This window comes from Melozone crissalis, unplaced genomic scaffold (assembly GCF_028551555.1).
Source record: "Melozone crissalis strain CALT ecotype California unplaced genomic scaffold, PUWL_Pcris_2 ptg000018l_1, whole genome shotgun sequence".
Classification (NCBI taxonomy): Eukaryota; Metazoa; Chordata; class Aves; order Passeriformes; family Passerellidae; genus Melozone; species Melozone crissalis.
Window position 1 is genome coordinate 16,329,842 of NW_026535796.1, and position 21,419 is coordinate 16,351,260.

The following is a 21,419-nucleotide window of genomic DNA, read 5'->3' on the forward strand; positions in this document are numbered from 1 at the left end:
ATAAAATTTCTGCCAGCCTTACATAAAAATTTATTTCAGGCAGCTCAAAAACCTCCCTCTCATTCACTCCCTTTCACAGCTGGACAGTGGTGGTTCCCCCAGCCTGTTCTCAAGACGTTTACCTTAAAACAATTTTTAAAAACAGGACTTTATTTTTGGTCCACATCAAGTTCAGATAATGATAGCATAGCTGGATGAGACACCAAAGAGTTGTGCAGGTCAGGCAGTTGCCATTACACCAGGCAGTGTTGACCCACAGGGTCTCAGGCTGTTTCCTGAGATACTAATAATTACATAAGGACAATAATGTTCCTGGGAGCAATTGCTGACTTTTTAAGGGCAACATCATTGAAGCTCTTGCGAAAGATGGGGAGAATGAGGAAAGGAGAATAGAAAGGTCTCTATCTCTCATGAACTGACTGCAAAGAAAAGCTTAAAAAGACAAAAAATAATTAAAGAGTATTTAGTATTAGTTGCTAAGAAAGCATGACAATATGTGAGGAGACCATTCCTTTTTGGGGAGTATATTTGGCTGAGGAAAGCAGAAGCTGAGCCGTCTCTGTAGCTCTTTATGTGCAGTTACAATTTTTGTGGCTCAGCCTCAGACACAAGGCTACCAGTAAGTGTCAGCACCACTTGTTATTCTCAGGGCTGGCAGAGCAGAAAAGAAGGCCATGGTGAGGACGATGATCTGCTGTCAGCGCAGTGAGGCTAGAGCAGAACAGCTGTGGGGCTCTGGCAGAACTGAGTTGAACTGGCAGAGCCCTGCAAAAACCAAGGACACCTGTAGCAGTGGCTGCCCTCAAAAAACTGCACTGATACCATCAGCCCTCCCTAGAAAAGGCTCTGTGTGAATGAACAGGTCCTTTTGGGGGACATTAGAAGTATCCTGCTTGGCTTTTAGTTATGCTACAGGAAACAAGATCCCAGTTTCAGCTCATGTAGTTAACTCAGGCAAAAGCAGTATAAGCTCCTCACTATTATAAATTAAAATACAGAAGAATTCTCACCCACGGTTTTATATAGAAATTGCATTCCAACTGTTTATTGTATAAGACCAAACATGGAGGTCTCTGTGTCTGTCTTTAGCATCAGATAAGGGCAGTTAGCCTGCTCTTCCTTGAGTCTGGCTTTTCTCTTTTAAGGCAAATACAACAGATCCTGAATATGCCTTACGTAAAACTAGAGAGACAAAAAAAAAATCATGGCAACTGAAGGGCACAGGGGAGATAAACGGGATGACACCTGATTTTGTTGTGTTGTTACTTAAGAAATTTTATCTCTTGTATTTACCTTAGTGATCAGTGAATCTGAGTTTGGAAGCCACAAAAAGGAGGGGTTTTTGGCTTGGTATCTGTGGGTTCTGAAATGACCCTCGTTGTTTTCTGGCAGTAGAGAGGGAGAAAATATTTGCAAAGAACTCTCAGACCAGAGTCAGCCCAAGAAGCAGCGATGGCCAAAAAAGAAAGAAACCAGACAAAAATGCATGCCTGACTAATATAAACAATATGTTAAGAGGGAAGCAACTTCTAGTGCCCATTTTCTAGCTAGAGCCAGTAGCTCTTCTTTACCTCTACTCCCTTGAACATGGTTTTTCCTTGCAGTCCTCTTTCCCTATCAGTGACTATGAAGAAATTGCAAACAGAGGTCACTTTGTCAGATGCCACACCATGTCCTTCACGATGAAGCCTCACAGGGTTTTTTTCTCCGGAGTAATGCAAAATTTCTGTTGTTTAGAAAATGATGATTTCAATGAGCCCTGCAAGGAACTTAAATGTATGTGTGAATGTGCAAGTGTTGAGTTGCCTATGCTTGCCTTGGCCTTGAGTGCCTGGCAAGCCTTAGTGGTGAGCATGAAGCACTGCAAGAGCTTTCTCTGTGTATAGGATGACAAATGTCAGTGTCATATGGAAATTTAAATTTATTTGCCCTAACAGATATATTTGGTTTGATTTCTTGCCTGTGGCATCAGTCAGTGTTACTTCACCCTGAAGAAGAAAAGGCCCTGTCACTCGCTAGTGGTGTGCTTATAAGTTTAGCAGAAGTGCAATCTGCTCCTGCCCTGAAATTTGCCACCATTTAATCTGTAACATAAACACTTATTCAGTCATAACTTACAGAAATCATATTATGGGAGCTAAATCTACAGAAATTTAGATATCTTGAAGAAGAGAATGGTTTATAGGAATCTGAATCAATTTCTTCTCTTAAATCCCTCTAAAAAAATATTTTAGACACTTAGATTCACTTTATCTCTGTTTAGTTTTAGTCACAGGGTTAGCCAGTACTTGAAACACCCCCAGTCTAACCACCACTTCCTGCTCCAGGGAATACCATTAAATATTTGCATGGGATGAGTAAGCAGACTTATCAAAGTGATTTCCCCGGAAAGTGTATAAACCACAAATCCTTAATTGTTTGTGTAGCTGTTACACTGACTTTGAGCGTGGAAAACACTCAGCACTTCCAATAGCTCCCTCTGCTTGCAGTGGGACAGGTCCCGTGGGTCTGCTCAGGATTTCACTGGAAGTGCAATGTGCTGTTTAATCGTGCACAAAACTGACACTTGGGGAAAAAAAGAAGAATCAGTCCCATAAAACCTAGGAGCTGAACAGCTTGTCTCTTCTTCTGCAGTTTTCTTTGTCCAACTCCACTTAACAAAGTATTTTTGAAGACCGTCCTACTGCCCTCTGTGGGCTTTACTGTGAAGTACCTTAAATAACCCTGTGGGCATGCATTGGGATATGACTCCCGCAGAAACTTTTGCTTCTCTTCTCTCATGCCCATGCGCTGCAGCTGCTTATTGAAGTGATACCTTAATTTAGCAAAGCAATTGTACACTCCCCACCCCTTCATGTGCCTGCCAATGCAATAAGAAGCCTAAGAAAGGCAACTGTAATGGTTGGTTGATCTTGCTGGTTCTGAAAGGCAGTGAGATATAATAAACTCGTCTCCAAATAAACATACAGAAATAGAAGAATTAGTAATAATTTTGGAAGGAAGATCCTGGTACGTATGAGATCCTGCCTTAGTTTTGGTTGAGGTGCTTTGTTTCAATCAGCATTTTGTGGTACTCAGAGGCTGGCCTGAAAGGTTTTGCAGGAAATCAAGTGGATAATAAACATTACTAATAAGCTTTACAACTAGGAAGTCTGTGAAGCAGAAAGGGTGTTTTCCATTTCTTTACAATGATCAGTTTTTAAAGAATGTAAAAATAAAAGCTGCTTTGGCTTCAGTTGTTTAATGCCTCTTGGCAATCTGGGGAATCAGATGCAGAACAGAGAGTGCCTGGGAGTGCACTTCTGCACCATCCCTGGCCAGAGCAGTAGCTCAGATCCAGAGGAACTGGCAGAATTAAGAGAGTTTAAACTTGTTCCCATTTGCTTGATAACATTGCAAAATATTATATTTATTTATTTAAACTATCTACCAAACTAGGGAGATGCATGAAGTTTTTTGCCTCAATGGTTGATTTGGACTTTAATTTGTAAACTGCAATTATGCCAATGAATTTTTATTAGAGTCACCTCTTGAGAAATAGCCCTCAGTCTGCTCAACTTGTCTGGTTCCAAGGCAGTATGTGAATGGGCATCAGGTGGTTGTGATTTTGGTCACAGTGTTTCTGGGCTTTGCTTAAGTGCTGCCAGCAGCCACTACACATCCTGGGAAGTAACCTTCCTGTAATCTAGAGCATTGTAAGAGCCAACCCAGCCCCTTTCCAGTGCCAGACACTCCTGTGTTCCACTTGACTTCAGCAGAAACTTCCCTTTCCACCCAACCATGGAAAGCCATGTACTGAACTTTTGGAAAACGAGCCTGCTGGGCAACTGGCCCTCCTGTTAAATCTCTCGCTAACACACTCCCAGCCTGCGAGAGTTCCCCGCATATGTTCCTTCCCACCCGCAGGTTTCCACGCACACCCACCGTGGCAGGCAGAGGAAGGTAGCTGGGGCTGGAGCACCCTCTGCAGGGACCTTCCTCCCGTCACCGCACCACGCCAGCCTGGAGGAGACAGCCCAGCCCCAGCCCAGCGCGCTGCCACGGTGGATGGAGCAGAAAGGTCAGAGAGGTCCTGCTGTGCCCAGCCTTGGCCTCTCCGCTGGCAGGCCATGCCAAGGGCATGCTTTGGGAGAGGGAAGCAGCGTGACAGCGGAGATGCTAACCCACATGCTGCTTGTATGAGCCATCCTCTTTGCAGTGTGAAGGCATTTATGGTTTTAAGGCTTCATCATCATCATCCTCATTACTATTATTATTATTATTATTATTACTATTACTATTACTATTATTATTATTACTATTATTATTATTTCCTATTTAATAACAAAATAATTTATTGTTTTATCAGCGAAAACAACAGAGCCATGAAAACTAGTTCAAGACTTATTGTATTTTTTAATATAGCGAGTCTAAGTTCCATTCCTTTTAATGTTTGCATTTTGAAACTGCGGCTTTTCCTGATGCCAGGATATATGACAAGTTACTTTTGAGAATACTCTGCTGATGCCTGGCTAAGTTATGGCCCCCAGGTATAACAGGCTCTAGCCGAGCTCTCAGGCTCATTTGAAAAGCTTTTTAAAAAGGTTATTTCATGCTGCCTTTAATCTATATTTACTACTTAACTACTGTCATCAATGACTTTATTCATGGTTGCCCTGGTCTTTGTGTACTCCAGTATACAATCTATGTAAAAGTCCTTATGTAATTAAGTATGTACTTGTAGAACATAGAGTGCCATTCCCATGAAAAAAAGCCAGGAAAGTAAAAGCATGTCTTATGGACATCTGGAAATACAAACTCTAGTTCAGCAAACCACTAAAAAATCCAAACTAGTCTCTCTGGTCATCATTTATTAAGAAAGATAGTGCTATTTTTAAAGCTAAGTATTTTTTTTTTTTAGTCTTTTTGCCTCTTTATTTTTTTTATTGCCCCTGCCCCCAAGACAAAATATTTAATGAAATTTAGCCAAGATCAAGTTTTCTGTTTCCTTTTCACAGACTGAGAAATGGAATCATAGAGGCTGTGAATGATATATTAAAATCCAGAATGAAGGTATTACAGTTGGATAAAAAACCTAGTGCTGCAATGAAGTTGATCTCTTGGTCTAAGAGGAAAATTAGAAACTTAGTGTGTGCTTCACCACCTGTACGTGGGCCACAGGTGATACATGGTATGGACACACTGTATCATTCTGGTTTCCTCATTAATTACTGGTTTATGTTTGTACTTGATGCCTTAGGGCTCAGTCCTCATCCTGCCGGACTGGGGTCTGGACTGAGATTTCGGCACCGATGTGGCACGGTGCTGCCAGCTCTGTCCTGCAGCGTGCCTCGAGGCCACCTTCATGGCTGATGCGGCAGGGAAGCTCCGTGAAGTCAAGTTCCGCAATCACAGATCCCTGCAGGGAATTCGAGCTGGTGTGGAGGAAAAGGAAGAAATCTTGCATTCACTCTCTGCAGTCCTTCAGCCCAGTTAGAGATGTGGTAGAAGATGGAGTGCGTACTCGATCTGACGGTGGCGTGTAAACAAAGGACCGAGCTGGTGCAATGCCTGGTCGCTCGGGACGGCCAGGCTGGAGGCCCAGATCCTCCGCTGGTGTCCAGGAGCGCTGGGCAGTGCCCCCGTGCGTGTCCCCGAGCGCTGCTGTCCCCGAGGGACACGGGGGCAGCGGGGACAGCCGCTGTCAGGGGCTGCCGCCGACTCCCGCAGCTCTCGCCAGGCCAGGCCGGCCCCCGGCAAAGGGGCGGTCAGTGACCCGGGGCCGGGGGCGCGGTGGGAGCGGGGCCGGCCGCTCCACGGCGGCATCCGGCACCGCTCCCGATGTCTCCGCCCCGCCGGGGCCGGAGCCGGGGGTGTTGCGGGCGAAGCCGTGCCGGGCCGTGCCTGGCAGCGCCGGGCGGGGCGGGGCGGGGCCGCGGTGCCGAGCGCCGTGAGGGGGGGCGCGGCTGCGGCGCGGCCGTGGCTCGGCACGGCCCGGCACGGGGTGATGCGGCACGGCACGGCCGGTGCTGCCTCCTCCCGGGCCGGGGCGTGCGGAGGGACTGACGGCAGGAGGCAGGGAGGCAGGAAAAGAGGCAGGGTGGGAGGGACCCCACGGCGCCGCTCGGAGCCCGGCCCGGCCCCGGGAGAGCGACAAGCGCCTGGCACGGGATAAAGTTATCCCGGAATAAGGCTGCACGCATGTGCGTCACCCCGGATGTGAACATGCCGGCCCGGCTCCCCGCTAGCTCGCTCCGCCTGGCTCCAGCGGATGGGCTGAGCCGTGCCGTGCCGAGCCGAGCCGTGCCGAGCCGTGCCCGAGGCCCTGCAGCCCGGTAGGGGCTGGGGGAGGCCGGGCCCCCCGGGCGCCCTCGAGGGCCGAGGTGCGAAAGCCCCTCCCGGCGGGCCCGGGGCAGGTGCGCAGCCGGGGGCGAGCGGCGGGCGCGGCCCCGGGAGCGATGGATTTTCGTGGGAAAAAGTACGAGCGCGGCAGTAACTGGTCGGACCCCGAGGTGGTGGAGCTGCTGCAGCTCTGGGCCGACGAGTCGGTACAGATAGAGCTGGAGAGCTGCTTGCGCAACCAGCACGTCTTCAACCGCATCGCCGAGGTGCTGCGGGAGAAGGGCATCCACCGCACGGGAGACCAGTGCCGGGAGAAGATCAAGAAGATGAAGCTGGAGTACCGGCGGATCAAGGACAATAGCAAGGCCCCGCGGGGCGGGCGGACGTGGAAGTTCTACGAGGTGATGGACCGGGTGCTGACCAGCCGGCCGGCCCTGGCCTATGGCTCCCTGAGCGGCAGCATGATGGCTCAGCAGGTGCTGCAGGGCACCATGGTGGAGAGCTACCACCACCAGTTCACCTCCTCCGCCCTGCCCTTCGGACACTCCCAGCACCCTGAGCTGATGGAAATCAAATGTGAGGAGGTGAACTCTGATGACCACAGCTTGACCCCAGAGCCCCCACAAGCCATGCCTTACCAGCAGGGCTCCCCTGAAGAACAGGAGATGGAGAGAGCCTTCTTGGAGAGGGCCCAAAACGACTCTCCCATCTCCAGGGTGGAGATTCCCATTGAAACCAGTGTTTCACCTTCAGGTAGGGATAGCCTTTTACATTCCAGCATAAGGTTTCTGCCCATTTTCCCAGAAAGAGAAGATTAATTCTGGTGCAGAGATAGACGCCTGGTTTTCTCAGTGACATTTGGATCCTTGCTTTTCCACATCCCAGAAAGCTTTAAAGTAGAAGGCTGATATCTGAATTTATGGTGTTTTCGCCATTCCCAAAATGCAGGTATCTCACTGCAGGTAAATATAATCTAGAATTACTGAGCTAGGTGAAATACTGTGTATGAAATCCAAAGAGCTCCATAAGTTGGGCTAGTTAGATTTTGTATATAATGCTGACAGTAAAAAGCTCATTTGCATGCTCGTATGGTATCACTTGAACATAACCAGTGCTGTCTGCTGTCCTCATGCTGAATTGTATCATTAGACCCTCTTCTGCCATGGTTGCACTGTAAACTGTCCTTGCATTGTTTTAAAATAATGTTCCAGATCTTACATTTTAGCCCACTCAACAGTGAAGAATACTTGGGAGTAATCATTGCCTGACTTTCTAAGCTCTTTGGTGGGACTTGCACAGAAGATGTTTGTGCAAGTCACTGGCAGAAACCGTGTTTGTTTACAGGACATGTGTTTCCTGCACTGAAAATGCAGCTGGCATTGCTTAGCTACCAGGAAGGGTATAGTCTGGAAATCCTGGGGATTTCAAACCAGTCTAGGACAGGCTGATGGAAGACCATGAATTGTTGGAGAAGAAGAGATGAATAACAAATGTGAGGTTCATGTCTGAGTTCAGGAAGAAGTTGTATGTCCTCTTGGCTGTGGTGCTTACAAAGTTAGCCTAGGGAAGGGAACTGATGATTATTCAGGTTAATGCAGAGACCATGTAAGGGGTTGGGGCCGGCATCGTCATGGTGTGCCCAATGTGATGTTAAAAACAAACTTCAAAACTGTTTGCAAATCTCAGGATGTATCTGACAGGTTTTACTTTGTTTTTTCTATAAACTCTATGGTAGATAAAAGGTTGTTCTTATGACAGGCAGGAGAAGGAAGCGAGGCGTGCCCATGCCACTATGCTTGCTGCACTTTTTCTTCATTGCTTTTGTGTATTCACAGGTTTCAGTGAGCCAAACATGGCAAACTCATCACGGATCCAGAACGTTGTTCCCCGGCCTGGCTTCTCTGCCTTGCATCGGCTGAGAAAGAAGCGGAAAGGGCAGCGCATGAGGGACCCACTGGACGATCTGCTGCTGAAGACTCTGACGTCCCAGCGCGCCATGGAGGAGCGCTTCCTGCAGATGGAAGAGCGCCGCTTTCAGCGAGATCTGGACGTGGAGGAGCGCCGGATGCAGCTGGAGCAGCGCCGCTTTGAACTGGAGAGGGAACATGAGTTTCGCATGTTCAATGTCTTTGCTCAGATGCTCAGCATCCTAAAGCAGAGCCATAGCGGCTCCTCCTCCTCTGTTGCCATGCCTCAGGGTTTGGACTTCAGCCAGGCACTCTCCGAAATTGAGGGAATGGGGGGGAGAGGGAACAACCTGCAGGAGATGAGGCTTCGGCCGCTTGCCAAGAGGAGGGTTGACGTGCACAGCTTCTGTAACCCCAGCGGCTTCCAGAGAAGCCCCTACCTGTCTGCTCGCGGCAACTTTGCCTGCGCTTTTCAGGGCTCCACTGAGGAAGGGTACAATGCCTATCATGCTGACAAGTATGATGAAGACAAGAACCCCAACGTGAGTAAGAGCCTCAAAGTGTTTTCCTGGCTTCCTTGTTAGGAACAAAAAAGTTCCTTAGAAGTTTGCTGGCAGATGTGCTAAAAGTGTGGGGATTTTTTTTGACCTCAGTAATACAAGGTGAATAAAACTGCTTGTTTAAGGAAAAGAAATTAAAAGTAGCTTTGTGGATCATCTAGATACCAAGGATGAATGCTATGTTCAGCTCAGGTTTGCACACTCTGATTTTTTAATCAGGGTAGTAATAGCAGTAGCAGACCTTGAAAAATGTAAGCAATCTGCAGGAGGAGAGCTCATGTTCCTCCTTCCACCTCATGACCTCTATTGCCCACTGAGGACTGTCTCTGATTATCTGATTATATCTGATTATTGCAGATGATGGGTGCAGGAAGTAGAACTACTAAGTAGTAGCCTTTTTTTTTTTAATTACTGTTAATAACACTCAGCACTTTCTGCCCATTTACACTTAGCTACTTGGTTTTAAGTAGCTCATCATAGCCCTCTTGTGGCACAAAAGCTGTGTTAATAGTTCATGGCAAACTATTACTGAGTAACAAATATAGTAAATGTAAATAATTTATGTGTGGATTACTTTTATTTTGATCCTTCATTCACATACTGAACTAACTACTTGAAACATTAAAAATATTCTGTTACTAGCCCTGACTTAAGTTGCGCTGTGTTGCAGGGATGAAAATTAGATTGTTAAACTAGAAATACACTGGGAAGTTTTTGTTAGAAGGTGTATTATGCGGTACAGGGTTCTGCTTCTACAAACTGTTGTCTGTGTAGGAGTTTTAGGAGTATGTAGGTTTTTTAAACAAATACCTAAAATTAGACTTGTACCTTAATAACATCAGAAGTGTATAGTTGTTTCAATTTTCTTTCACATAATAAAATTTTATTTGCCCAAACTCTTCTAATAATGAGAATGTACTAGTAGATTTGAACTCTTCAGGATCTAATGCCATACAATATATGGCCAGATCATAAAACTGGAACTGTAGGGTCATCTCTCCAGAAGGAAAAATTCAGGATTTTAACTACATCATGACTACATGCTTATATGGGTTTTGAGCAAATCAGTAGAGTGGAATAGTAATTAATGGTAAACAAATGCTTTTAAGATAAAGAAACATATCCAAAACCTTGTTTAAAACTGCTGTTGAAGTGTTAACCTTGTTTTTTTCAGAGTTGTTTTAGGGTTTCTTTTTTTAGTTACATATCATAGTGAATTCAAGATAAGGTTAAACATGTTCTGTAAAGAAGTATAAACTATTAGGACGTGTTCTTTACAGACAGTTTATTATTATTGACTAAGAAGCCAAGTGCTTGGAATATATATGGAAATGTACAAACGTAGATGCATGTCTTGAGTTTTATATGGTGAAGTTTATGAGAACTCTGTTTTGACTTTTCCTTGGTAAGCTTTTTGGAGGCAGTTTAGTGAGGTGATAGCTAAGGTGATGTACTCACATGTTTTATGTGTCTATAAACAATACTGTTTCTTTTTCTAGGGTATAATAAACTTTGGCACCAGTGAGAACAAGCTCTGCTTTGACCTGATGTCCAAGCGGGTAAGTTCTATTCCAAAATAAAACACTGAATTTGCTGTGCAATCACTCTTCAAAGCTTGCACTTTCCTAGAGTTACTGCTGTTACTCAGGTTTCTCTGGTGAAGTTTTTCATTGGGGATTTTAAATTTGTTGGAAGTCACTTTTGAATACAACTACTTGTACATTTATTTATTTTATTTTTCCAGGAGGATAGGAAGATGAGTGTTTTTCTCTTCCTCTTCATGATGGGTTTCCCTCTGGGGATGTACTTATTAAAGAAAACTAGATTAAAATAAGATGAATTTTATTTTCCCTTGCTCACAGTAGGTTATTTAATACATATATTTTGAAATTACTTTTGAAATCTATTTAATTTTGGATATCTTTACACCTGTCCATTATAAAGTCACACAACTTGGACACCTGGTTCTGAACTCACCTGAAATGTGCAAGTGTGGCAGCAGTGAAATCTCTCAAAATCAGAGTGGGTCAGCTGCTACCTGCTGGCTTTGCACCAGGCAGAGAAGTGCAACACAGAGCAGAACTGAAAAAGTAGAAAAAGTTGAAAGGAAACAAGAGAACTATGCTGTAGAGGAATGCTTCTAGATTTTCATTAAAAGCACTGCCTGTGGCAGGCAGCCTTTGAGGTGGGCAGGTAGCACCTTTCCTACCTGTGGCTGTGTGGGGGGAGGGAAGGTGCGTCAGGGTTGGACAGTTGGACAGTCTCTGCAGTTTGAAGTTCATGGTTTCTCCCATTCCACCACTTCCCACCCTCAAAGTGTTCAGTTTTATTTCTCCCTGCTACTCCACTGGCTCGGGGGATGCTACCCCACCACTCCTCCTTCCAGCTAAAAGAACAGGTAAGGCAGAGCTGCTGCCTGCACAGAAAGGTCTTCTAGGCTGTGTAGGTGGTGCTTTCCTTCCTTCACTGTCCCTTCTCCTTTAAACTAACACCATGTCTGCAGTAAGTAGTGCAGAGGGAGACAGTAGTCAGCTGCATCTTAATTAGCCCTTCTATGAAAGTGAGTTGAGACTCTGTCAGGTACAATGTTCATGCTTGTGGCAACAAGCAGAACAAAGATGTTGTTGCCAGCTTCTCAGTCCTTGCAGCCTTGAGTAACAGTATGGATTCACTGAAGCTGATGCGGCATCAGCAGGGATTGTAGGCAAATAATTTTTTTGCTATTTGGGATTAAAAATACTTATTGCTGCCAGTGACTGAATAATGTATCCAGTTTCTGTTTTCAACTTCTGACCCTTAGAGAACACTTAACACATTACTTTTAGGGGTTCTCCTGTTATTAATTCAGAGTCATTTTTGGCCAAGTCTGCTGGTATGTTTGGTGTTTCATTCTCTAGATAAGTTTAGGAGAGAGATGTAAGGAGGCACAGTTCTTGGAGCTACATAGACTCCAAGAACATCTACAGCAGAAGGAACTTTTATCCTATACTATCAGGTTGTAATTCTACATGGGATAAGGACATTGTCTTTAAACTCCAGAGCTTGGCACCAGTAATTAAAACACCTCTAGAAAATGTTATGGTTTTGTTATCAAGTGTGAAACTTTCACACTGCATGTGGAATTTCCCTCCTCCTTTGCACTATCACCTACTTGGGTCACGTCCACCTTTACTTTTTTTAGTATTAACTCACAGATTTGATTGCCATTAAATGTTTGGAAGGGGCATTGTATATAATTGTTTATTGCCTTTTGTTTATCTAAAATGTACCCTCAGCCTGTATCAATGCTGTGCTTTCCCTTACAACTTCACAGAACTGGATTATGTGAAACCCTGATATTTAAAACCTTGAAAATATTTAGGTAAAAGCAGTGTGCACATTTTATCTAATTATAAATATTAAAAAGGATCTCTGTAGTTCAGGTCAATCTGTCTTTGGGATCAGAATGAGCTTCTTATAAGGAACAAAGTGCCTGCCCTGGGGAATAATTATTAGGAAGATAATTTCAATCTTCTTGTGTCTTTTGAAAGCTCCTGTTACATTTCAACTGATCAGAAAAATAAATCTGAAGAATCTGCCATAACTTTGAACTGAGACATAAATGAAAGCTGTAATTCATTTAAAAATTAATAGATTGAAAGTTAATTAAGGAAAATGCATATCTGACTCCAAATTCCTTTCTAACTCTTTCTGACAGTCTGGACCTGATCTTTCACAACTGGCACTTATTTTTCCAGCCAAAACCCGTTGTGCTCAAAGCTTGGGCAAAACACTCTTGGTTTTCCTTTGTTTGCTGAGAAAGACTTTTGCAGACGCCTTGGTTATGGGCATCGTATGTTGCCTGTTCTGCATCCTTTTTGTAGATTTCTGTGCAGAGAAGTTTTGGCTGCAGTAGCTTAGCAGAAACCTGTAGTTCATACAACCTGAAGGTATCACAGATCAGTTTGCTGGTTCTTGCTTCTTCAAGCTGCATTAATTTTGATGGTCAGTAGCTTTCCCAATCCAGTTTTACAACTGAAATTGCACAAGTGTCTTTGCAGATGTGTGCCTATGCAAGGATCCTGTCTATCTCCTTATTTCCCTTACCAATAACTGGGCTTTTAATGATTCTTCTCATTTTTCCCAGCTGACACAGGCTGATATGAATCTCATGGACCCTTCACTGCTTCAGTATCCTGACTGGAAAGGGCATCTGTTGTAAGTCTTTTCTGTAACACTTCTCTTTTTTGACTACTTGTTTAATAAACAGAATGGATGAATACAAACTTTTCTGCTACATCCTCTAGTTAAAATGTTTCTAGGTCACTTAAATAATCTTTTTCTTTGCAAAACTTTCATTAGCTGTCCTATCAGCTCATCCAGTTAAATCCTTTTATGTGAGAGAAGATGCAAATTTTCTAAACCAGAGTTTTAAAAGCACTTGGATACATTAACAAATTGGATAACTCCAAACAATTCTTTGAAACATAGTGAACACTTGGGGTTGTTAATCCTTTTCTGTGCCAGATTAAAGCTCATCAGAAATGTATGCACCAATATAGACATTAGCCGCGGCACCTCTGCTGGGTATAAAAATCATGTCTGTTCCATGGGCCAGAGCTATCCTGTTTTCTAGCTATTTTCACCAGACTGTACTATCCCTGACTTGACTTTCCTAAGATGTGAACCTGGTTTGGAAGCCTCTTGGAGAATATTTCAATCAGTATTTGCTTTTGTGTTTTTCAGTTTACGGGAAGAAGTGGCTCGATTTCTGACCTATTACTGCAAGGCCCCTGCACCTCTCAAAGCAGAGAATGTAGGTGACCCTGTGCCGGTTGGTGTCTGTTCTAATGTGTTGCCATTTGTTGGGAAAAAGTTTCAAATTCTGTTTCTTTAAACAAATTATTTGGTAAGAATGCAAGCTGTTATCATGTAAATGAGATTGATTCTGCGTTTCAGTAGCTTTTGATGCACACTTCCACCAGAACACTTCAGGCCTACTGCATATTTGCCTCATGTTTCACTTCTGTGTGCCAACTCCTCCTGCTGGTACTCTCAATGGGGCTTTACATTTTGATCTCCCTATTTAGCTCAGGGACCTACTTTGCCTGTATCCCTCAGCCTTGACAAAGAGTGCCCACTGTTTCAGTTGAGTTCCATGTCATCACATTCCTCTGTTACACCTCAAGACAGAGATTTGTAATTGAACCGAGTCAGTTTTAGCCTGTGAAATTTGTGGCAGTGTTGCTATAAACACATCAGGACCTGAATCTCTGCAGGACTTGCTGACTTGTGAGAGATACAGCCTGGACAAAGGGGCCTGTGGAGGTCAGGAGCTCCTGTCTCTGCTGAGTGCTGAAGGCAGCAGGAGCTGGTGCAGCCATTGCTTTTCTGGCTGCAGTAATTCAGCAGAACCCCACGCTTCCTGTGAACTGAGGTTAACACTGATCAGATTGCTGATCACTGCCTCTTCAAGGCACCAGATTTGTCCTGATATTTGGAATGAAACTCATGGTACCTGTGAGCATTTGTCCGAGACAGTAGTTTCCACTTTTTGCACAAATGTGGCAGGACATCAGAACTGCTGTTACCATGAAGAAATGATGATACATTAACTGTTGAAAAGTATTTTGATTTACTAGCATCTCAGAACTACTCCCCAGCTTTTTCACTACTTTAAGCCTATTCTTTTTCTAAATTGCTTATTAGAATGAAAAATGGCACTAGAACAAAGTGTCTATGAAAGAACAGGATTAAAGTTATTCTGGTAGAAGTGGAATTTCAGCAGGAAAATTCTAATGGAGAATTAGGGAGGAAATTTATTTCAGTGATATTGTCAGTGATACTGCTTTATAGTGTTGACTCTCTATGTGTGGATTTATCACTAGCATTTCTCTTTCTTCTGTAGGTGATTGTTTTAAATGGTTGTGGCTCTTTATTTTCTGCATTAGCTACAGTCCTTTGTGATCCAGGAGGTAAGTGGATGGTTGGAACATAGTTTTGTTTTGGTTTGGTTTTTTTCTGCTGGGAAATAATGTTACTTTGTTTAAATACTGTTAGACAGAAGTGAAGTAGTGGAATTGGCATTGGCCTGCTGCAAAGTTCTTGTTTCCTGCAAAGTTGTGCTGTGAAATTCTTCATTTCTGTGGTCTGCAGGTGTCATGCACGCACACTTGGTGCCTGCCCTGTCTGCCTTCACTGTTTTGTGGTACACTTTTTTAGTTTGCCAGACTAGACATGGGCTATACTCATGGTTACCTGGGCACTTGCAGAAGAATAAAAAATTAATGTAAACATAAAGTGAAGAAAGGGGCAGTAGAATTGCAGTGTTTCCAAGGGACACAGCTGTAAAAATGCTTTCATGTTTAGCTAAAGTACATTAGGAGAGAAGACTGTGACCTGTTGGTAACTAACTTTGTTTTCTTGGTTCCAGAAGCTATTCTGATTGCTACTCCCTGTTATGGTGGTATTACCCAGAGTATCTTCCTCTATGGTAATGTCAAGCTGGTGTATGTCTATTTAGACAGTAAGGTAAGATCTGGGAGAAGAGAATAACAACCTCTGCAGTTAAACTGGAAAGCTGAGCTTTGGGAATCTCTGCAAGCAGTTCTCAGAACAAGGGTACACCACAGCCAGTGGACATTTACACAGTTTATTGCTGGGAAAATGGACACATGGTTTCCAGGAAAGTCACTTGAGACCATGAATCTGGATTCCAGTTTTGTAGTTTTCTTGTATTTTACTCCCAGTAAAAGTCCTTGAAAGGAAAAAAATTACCATTTTGAACCTTGGAGCGAGAAGTTATCCTACGTGTCCTGGGACTGAAGGTGGTCCCAGGATGCAAGAGCAGATGGAGGTCTTGCATTGCTTTAGTTATTCAAGGATAGCAAGAAAGTTCTGGTTTTGGCCAGCCTGTGATGGACTTTACTTTGATTTTACTTACTGATTTATTTATTCTCTCTGTAGTATAGGAAGATAAGAAGATGGTTGCTAGGTCATTATTTTTGGGAATTTATTTTCTTTCAGGGAACATTTGTCAGTGGATTGGCCCAAGGCAGTCTCTATTGAAACAACTTTGCCTTTTCAATCTTTTCTATGTCTTTCAGATTACTGGAACAAGTACTCGACCCTTTCAGCTTACAGTGGAAAAACTGGAAAAAGCCTTGCAGGATGCCCGGGCAGAGGTGAGTTTAGCTGAGCTTCAAATTACCAGCTAAGTTTACAATATATTGGAGATGTCACATCCCAGATGTGGCCTAAAGATCAAAGCATTTTCAAAACCTAGCACCTGGCTTTCTGGTTGTTCTTCTAGATCATCTGAGATGATGGCTTGTGAACACAGGGGCACTTCTCGGGGGAATGTCTCAGTGTTGTGTCTGTCCAGTTTTGGTCACAGCACAAAAGGATAAACCAGACAATTCACAAAGCACTGGAACTCATTCATATAACCAAAAATAATGTACTTGGGCATGCACTAAAATTTGGGACTACCCAGGATTTCCCCTCAGAAAGGCCAGCTGAGTTACCTGAAAACTGTTTAAAACCGTTTACTCTACACAGCAGGTCAGATGAATACACTAAGAATGCTGAAAATTTTTGCAGGAGAGAACTCTAGAGAATAAAATGCAAGTGAATATCACTTTTCTGAAGAGTTAGTCTGTAAGTTTGGCATTGTCCTAAATCCCATATATGTTAAGCTGCATCTTTGAATTGTTACCAGCTCTGACATCTCCAGCCAAGTGTGCTTTAGATGAGTACACATTGCATTCACCTAACTCAAATTCTCATCTTTCTTGCCACTTTCATGGGCTTCTTCATGTCTTCAGTAATTTATTATTTCCCAGTTACTAATGCAGCTCAGAAAAAGTACTTCCGTACTAAGAACATATGAGACCATCTTTGTCATTAATTGGTTGACCAGATGGCAACCAATTACTTGGTAGTGGCAATTCCCTCTTTTCAAAATCATAGATTAATTCTATAATATTTTGCTCATTTCATTTTGCAAATGAATTAATTGTAAAGAAAAAAAATTCTTATTTGTGGCTGAAAGTTTTCTCATACAAATTTAACTTTGAGGTGAAAAGTCATAGTGGAAGCTTCAGGGGAATTCTGTGTCACGCTCAAGTGAGGGACTGCTCAAGTAGAGGAACTGAAAATTTATCCCATGGTAGGCACGCTCTTAATACTATGGTATTTGTATTCTGCAGGGTGTCACTGTAAGGGCCTTAATTCTTTTGAATCCCCAAAATCCTCTTGGGGACATCTACTCCTTGTCAGAGCTACGGGATTACCTGGAATTTGCTAAAAGGTATGTCACTTTGGAAAGCTGAGATATCCTGAGTCAGATACAGCTTTCACACTCTGGTGGACTACTTGCTGTCCCTGAATTTATCTGTGACTATCTTTTAAGTCAGGTGAATAGTCTGTTCTTTATACATATTGGTGGACTTAGGAAAGGAGAAGGGAATGCTGGGATCATGGATCCTGCAGTCATCTGGGCTGGCAAAGCAGCTGGTATCAAGGAATGCAAGTTTTATTTTTCAGTGATCTGAGGAAACACTGGCACTGGGCTTCCCTGGTAGAAAGCTGTGTTCTTTTCCTCCCAGTTTCTCAGTACCTGTAAAGACAAAGAAGTGTATGGATATGGTTTCATCGTGGATCATAATACTGTTTGAGATTCAGATTCTATGAGATGCTGAGTGGATGGGTAGCACATATAGGAATTAATTTTCACATTGGCAATTATAGGATCTTTGTCTTGTTACATGGTTACAGTGGGTGACAGGTGGATATACCCGAAATCATTTCAATTTGCACAAAATAGATCTAAGTTGAGAAAAGTTGCTTTATTTCTGCAAAATTTGGCATCCCCTCTTCTTTGTATATATTTGGAGGCCTGAATTTATCTCTGTTAAACCAGAAGCAGCCTTCTTTTGTAATCTCCATTTTGTCCTTTTGCAGACATGAATTGCATGTGATAGTAGATGAGATCTACATGCTGTCAGTTTTTGATGAATCAGCCACGTTTCACAGTGTCCTAGGCATGGACAGGTAAAAGCAGCTCCTACTTCCCTGGCCATCTTCCAGTGACAGTTCAACATGATGCCTTGCTGAGAACTTGTGACTGGAAGTTAAGTCATGAGCTAGTAAATTCTGAATCCACCTTACATTGATTTATGCCCTTTTTTCTTTTTCAGTAATTTCTGAATGGCAAATGCATTTTGTCAAGTACAATCTAGCAAGTAAAAAATGGTAGCTAGCTTTTCATTGTGGTATACTTCTCAATGTATGCATCAGTATTTGGTTATGACAGTCCCCAAAACAGAAAACAGATTTTTCTTTTCTTGAAGGTGATGCTCTTCTTTCTACCTAAACGTCTTTTTCCCATGTTTCTGTTGATGCTTGTAAAGACTTTCAATTGGTGTTTACTTCCTAATTTTCCATAGAGTAGTCCCAGATCACAGTAGTATTACAGACTGGATAATGGCTTTTATTAGGTATTGTTTTAATGAGATGAAGAACTTTTAAAATATTTTTTAAAACATGGTGTGTTGTTGAGCTGTTTGGTTTTTTTTAATTTTTAGTCTTCACCAGTGCTGCTAGCTATCTTTTTGTGCTCAGTTGCAAGGAAATTAAATATACTCGGTTAAGTGTTAGCTCAGTCTTGCTGGGCTTAGATGTAAAGGAACATCAGTTTTGATTCTTGACAAAATACATTGGCAGAAGCCTGATTTCTAGCATTAAATGTACGAGCTTCAGGAAATCTGCATGTAAAATGTAGCACTTGTAAGCATCTGTGTCTTTGAAATATTTGAAAACTGTGTCTAAAGCTACTTCCAAGCGGTTCCTAGCTTCTAAAGTTAGGTCACATTTGAATTTTCCCTCCTTGACTGCTGTTCAGTGGTGCACTGTCTGTCATTGTGTAATGCTGCCTCTCTGTTTCTGCAATGCTGCACTGGTGATCCAAAAGCTTCAGCACCTATGACACTAACTGCCCATCTGCATCCTTCTACATACAGATTGCCTGATCCACAGCGGACTCACGTGATGTGGGGCATAACCAAGGTGAGTGCTGGTTGTTATCATGCTGTGCCTTTGTGGCTGCTGTTCCTCATGCTGGAAAGATCAAGTTAGTAGTAATAGGATCCCAGTTGTTCAGTGTAATAAAGTAGTCTCTCTGTGCCTTCTGCAGGATTTTGCTGTTTCTGGGATTCGTTTTGGTACTTTATATACAGAGAACCAAGATGTTGTTAATGCAGTGGCTTCTTTGTGTTATTTCCATGGGGTTTGTGGACCTGTCCAGCACAAGGTTGCACAGCTGCTTAGAGACAGAGGTGAGTCAGTAGCTCCATGTACAATCTTCTGCCATTCTGTGTGTCTTAGTACCTGGAAGATCTCCCCTTCCCTTACGTTCCCTAGTGGTCTCCTCTTTGTACACCTTTAATTGACGGTCTTCCATTACCCCGAAGCTGCCCATGCAACACAAGGCTGACAGCTCTGCAGAAAAGCACCATTTATGCAGAACTTCTGATCAGCAGAGTTAGAGGAGCAGCTTGGAGGAAGCATGGTAGCTATTTATACAGAAATTGCAAGAGTTACCTAGAACCAGATGAGCAGAAACAAAGAATACAGGCTTGTAGGACAAGGGAAATGGAAATGGGCTTCATACTCTGCCCAGGGTGGAATATTAACAGTCCATGATGACTAAGAACTATAAATGTAGGGAAACTTCCTCAGCAAGGTCAGGGAGATACACTTCTGCACAGACATGAAACTGCAAAATACTTCTTGGCTGTCCTTTTGTTATTTGAGGAAACAGAAAACAAAAGAAGGAGGTAAAGTGTGAAGCAGAAAAAGACAACTGGGCGTTTTCAAAGCTTCAATAGATCTGAATGCTTCCTCAGTTTGTGATTCTTTTCTTTATCTTCTTCTTCTTCTGGTCAGACTGGATCAACCAGGTGTACCTGAGGGCCAACCATGCCCGCCTAAAAGCTGCCCATACGTACGTGACAGATGAGCTGAAGACACTCGGGGTTCCTTTTCTCAACCGCAATGCAGGCTTCTTTGTCTGGATTGATTTCCGAAAGGTTGGTACTTCTGGGAGGTGAGGCTTCTCCTGGGGTGAGGGCAGGCATGTAGTGCAACTGCATCTAGAGGAAGAGTTAATATTGTGACAAGCATTTTGTTTCAACAAATCTGTCGTCTGATGAGGAGAGGGAAGTACTGCCAGGTGTTTCGGTCTGATTTTTCCTTTTGTCAATCTGTGAACTTCCCTCCTTGCAGGAATCTTACTGCTCTCAAGCCACTTCCCTCCCCATTTCTTCCTTTGTATCACAACTGATGTACTTTAGAGGTAAAAGGTGTCTCCCTTGGCCTTTGCAGACTTTATGGGAATCACAAATTCATGAGGATCTCAGTGATGTAGTCTATATGGTACTAACCTCTGGCCCTTCTGATGACTCTCCTAGTACCTTAAGACAGGCACATTTGAGGAGGAGTTGCTGCTCTGGAAGCGTTTTCTGGATAATAAGGTCCTCCTGTCCTGTGGAAAAGCCTTTGAGTGCAGTGAACCTGGATGGTTCCGCATCATCTTTTCTGACAAGACCCACCGGCTGCAGTTAGGTGAGTAACGTTCTTTTTCCTCCCACCACAATTTCTGCACCACTATTCCCATCTCTTCTCAATCCTAAACTTAGGCTATTATTATCCTCTTGTCTTCTTTGGTCTTTTCTCCCTTTCTCCATTATCCTTTCCTGGATCTGATGGATTTGGAGATGCTTGTGGCTTAAATTAATCCACCAGTGTTTGTCCTCCTTGTTCCACTGCAGGCATGCAACGGATACGCAAGGTTTTGGAAGAGCGTGAGCAGGAGTTACTGGCTGAGGAGAAGGAGCAGCCTTGTCAGTCAGATCAGGATGGCAAAGCAGATAGCACAGATGAAGTCATTTTTGTATCCCGCCACCAGGACCCTCTCTGTGCCAGTAGCTCCAGCCTTGGTGACCTCATTGGCCTCCTGCAGCAACAGATGCGTTCATCTGACTGGCTACAGAAAAACACAGCTGAGCAGTTTGCCCAGGAAAAGCCAGAGATCTATGATGTGTTCAGCAAACTGGTGGGGAAGCAATAGGGGTCAGTGTGCCTCCAGGGGCTTTCCTGAACACTAACTGACCCCTAACAACTCAGTAGTGACTTCCAGCAAATAATATATTTTCTGTATAGCAAGAAAATTACTTTGTAGGCCCCCTCCTCTCCCCTCTGTTTGAGATCTCTGATTTGTACTATATACCTGTGTTTCCTTGGATTGGGGTGAGGGTAGGGAAGGGGGGGGTGTCTTGTTTGTGTGCTGCTCTCTGTTCTGCAGCATCATTGTATTTTATATTTAATTAATTTCTAATGAATATGCTCTTAACTCTCTTATAAGGTCCTGTGGTGTAATTTTTTATTCTTCTTCACACTTCCCAAAAACAGATTCTAGATTAAGTTATGTTTCCCTTTTCTTAAATGATGGTCAGAAATAACTATTTGGGGGCCAGCTGTCTCAAAGAGGTGTTTTTGGAAGATAAAATCTAGTGTCAGCCCTAACTTAGCCCTAGCTAATGGTAAATAAACATGTGCATAGATTCATCTTCATGACTGAAGCTCTTAGGAC

The 21,419-nt window shown here is 43.4% G+C and overlaps 1 protein-coding gene across 1 annotated transcript; it reads left to right on the forward strand.

Moving 5' to 3' along the window:
* Positions 1 to 6,433: 6,433 nt before the first annotated feature.
* On the forward strand, positions 6,434 to 21,190 carry ACCS (1-aminocyclopropane-1-carboxylate synthase homolog (inactive)). Its single transcript, XM_054276184.1, has 15 exons — positions 6,434 to 7,074; positions 8,157 to 8,770; positions 10,288 to 10,347; positions 12,915 to 12,985; positions 13,514 to 13,583; positions 14,676 to 14,742; positions 15,201 to 15,298; positions 15,874 to 15,951; positions 16,978 to 17,078; positions 17,732 to 17,821; positions 18,790 to 18,835; positions 18,963 to 19,104; positions 19,715 to 19,857; positions 20,239 to 20,392; positions 20,599 to 21,190. The coding sequence occupies exons 1-15, from the start codon at positions 6,438 to 6,440 to the stop codon at positions 20,895 to 20,897; spliced, it is 2,670 nt and encodes an 889-aa protein (XP_054132159.1). The 5' UTR covers positions 6,434 to 6,437; the 3' UTR covers positions 20,898 to 21,190.
* The last annotated feature ends 229 nt before the right edge of the window (positions 21,191 to 21,419 follow it).